The sequence below is a fragment of the Odontomachus brunneus genome, unplaced genomic scaffold (genome assembly GCF_010583005.1).
Source record: "Odontomachus brunneus isolate Ranch 3 - 2012 unplaced genomic scaffold, Obru_v1 Obru_scaffold_121, whole genome shotgun sequence".
Classification (NCBI taxonomy): Eukaryota; Metazoa; Arthropoda; class Insecta; order Hymenoptera; family Formicidae; genus Odontomachus; species Odontomachus brunneus.
In genome coordinates this window covers 7584-9529 of record NW_022639571.1, presented here as the reverse complement: position 1 = coordinate 9529, position 1946 = coordinate 7584, and the positions used below count along the sequence as shown (strand labels likewise).

The following is a 1946-nucleotide window of genomic DNA, read 5'->3' as shown; positions in this document are numbered from 1 at the left end:
ATATATATATATTGTTTACAGGACGCATGTATACTATTTGTATATATTTGTTATTAGGATATATATACAGCAACAGTAATTCATATTTTCACTTTTTCAAAATATTAATGATTGTTTAAAAACTTTTAACTTCCTCTTTCTTCAACATTTTTTTTGATATACAAGTTACATGTAATAAAAATTTATAAGAATCTTATGCGTGTCAATTTGTAACATTCTGTTCAATAACGTTTATTCGTATTTCGTTACATTTTCAAATACTCAAGTCAGTTTGTCAATATTAACTAGCGAACCAGAGGACTTCTTAATGTCGCCTCTACAGTAGTCTGCTATAGATCTGAAATGTGAACAGCTCAGTTATAAATCTGCTGTGGACAGACATTTACATTATTTCTGTTACAAGAAGCAACACACTTCATTTCTAAATTGATATTATACGTCGAACAAAATATCCCACCATGAGTAATTTTTCTAAAGTAATCGATGTGAACGAATTCAATCCACGTATTAATATTAATGATTATAATAGCTTCTTTCACGAAAACTTTTGCCACATCTGCAAGAAAGTAAACAATGGATCTTTTATATCATGTAATCGGTGCGATATGATCTCTTATTGCACTCGTCAACACAAATTGATGCATCGTCCATACCATATGCAGATTTGTGAAAATATAAACCGATTTTTACGAGAGAATGAAATACGTCGAGACTGTGCTTTAAGTTTAACTAATTGGATCACGTTAAGACAACAATTTTTAAGCTCAATTAAAAAATGGATTCCACGTAAGCTAAAGACGTATGAAGAACAGATGATTCTTTTTGCAAAATCATGCTCTATTTGTCATAGACAGATTAATTTGTTACACTGTACAACGTGTTATTCGGAATATTGTTGCATTGACCATGTACAGTTATTTCAATATTTGCATGAGCAAAAATGCCAACAGTTTGTATTATATATCAACACTAATATCGTGACTAGTGCAAACAAATTCACTGTGTTAAAATTCACTAATCTTATTAATCGAAGAATACCTTTTAATGACATGAATACATTTATTAGATTATATGGGCGTCCTACCGGAAGATACAACAGTATAGCTGCAATATATTATAAATATTTCTACAGTGATTATATATCAGGACCGCTAACATTATATTATGGAATGGATATTGCTGGTTTACTAGAACCACTCATTTTTTCCGCACGTTCAATACATGAATTTAAATGCGTTATTCACGTGGTAGCACTAAATTCCTTAGAAAAGGAGCATGTAAATGCTTGGGAAATATTTATACATCTCACGCATTACATAAAGGATCTAACAATTATACTAGTAGGACCAAATTTTGAACAGGATCATTATGACAAAGAACTTTGTTCTTATTGCAAGAACAGATGTATAATGCTCCATATTGAAATTTATAGTACATTTTACCATATGTATGTGGCCGGTCCGTCTTTTAAAAAACCAAATATAATTGTAGAATTTCAAGCAGATTTTAGTAATGAGTGGACATGTTCGCGAAGCATATTTTTATCACGGATTAGACACTGTCCGTTAATTTTAACTACCACATCGGAAGAAAAAGCAGAACAGAACGTGTCTATTTTAAAACAAATTTTAGGTTCGCATTTAGAACCTCTCCATAATGCTAAAAATCCTTTTAGATCTTGGAGACCGTGGAGGGATTTGGAGACTGGTTCTGTATATTTTCGTAATCATTATGTAACTGTCTATCGTAACACACATGTTTTATGGAGACCTTTCTAAACGATTTGGAATATTTGTATATGATTTTAGCATTACGTTGATAACATTACTATATATGATATAAAATATGTGTTATTTGTACAAACGAATTATAAATATTTTTAATAAAAGGCACTTTTTATTGTACTTGCGATGTTTTTATTTAATAGTCACTGATATTAATGAACT

The 1946-nt window shown here is 30.3% G+C and overlaps 1 protein-coding gene across 2 annotated transcripts; it reads left to right on the top strand.

Moving 5' to 3' along the window:
* Window positions 1-321: 321 nt before the first annotated feature.
* On the top strand, window positions 322-1904 carry LOC116849624. Of its 2 annotated transcripts, none has more exons than XM_032826952.1 (2): window positions 322-786; window positions 1067-1904. In XM_032826952.1, exons 1-2 carry the CDS (start codon window positions 776-778, stop codon window positions 1776-1778), a joined length of 723 nt encoding a protein of 240 aa, XP_032682843.1. In that variant the 5' UTR covers window positions 322-775; the 3' UTR covers window positions 1779-1904. The 2 variants fall into 2 exon arrangements, with proteins under 2 accessions (XP_032682843.1, XP_032682842.1); XM_032826951.1 differs by having other exon boundaries at window positions 325-949.
* Window positions 1905-1946: the final 42 nt, after the last annotated feature.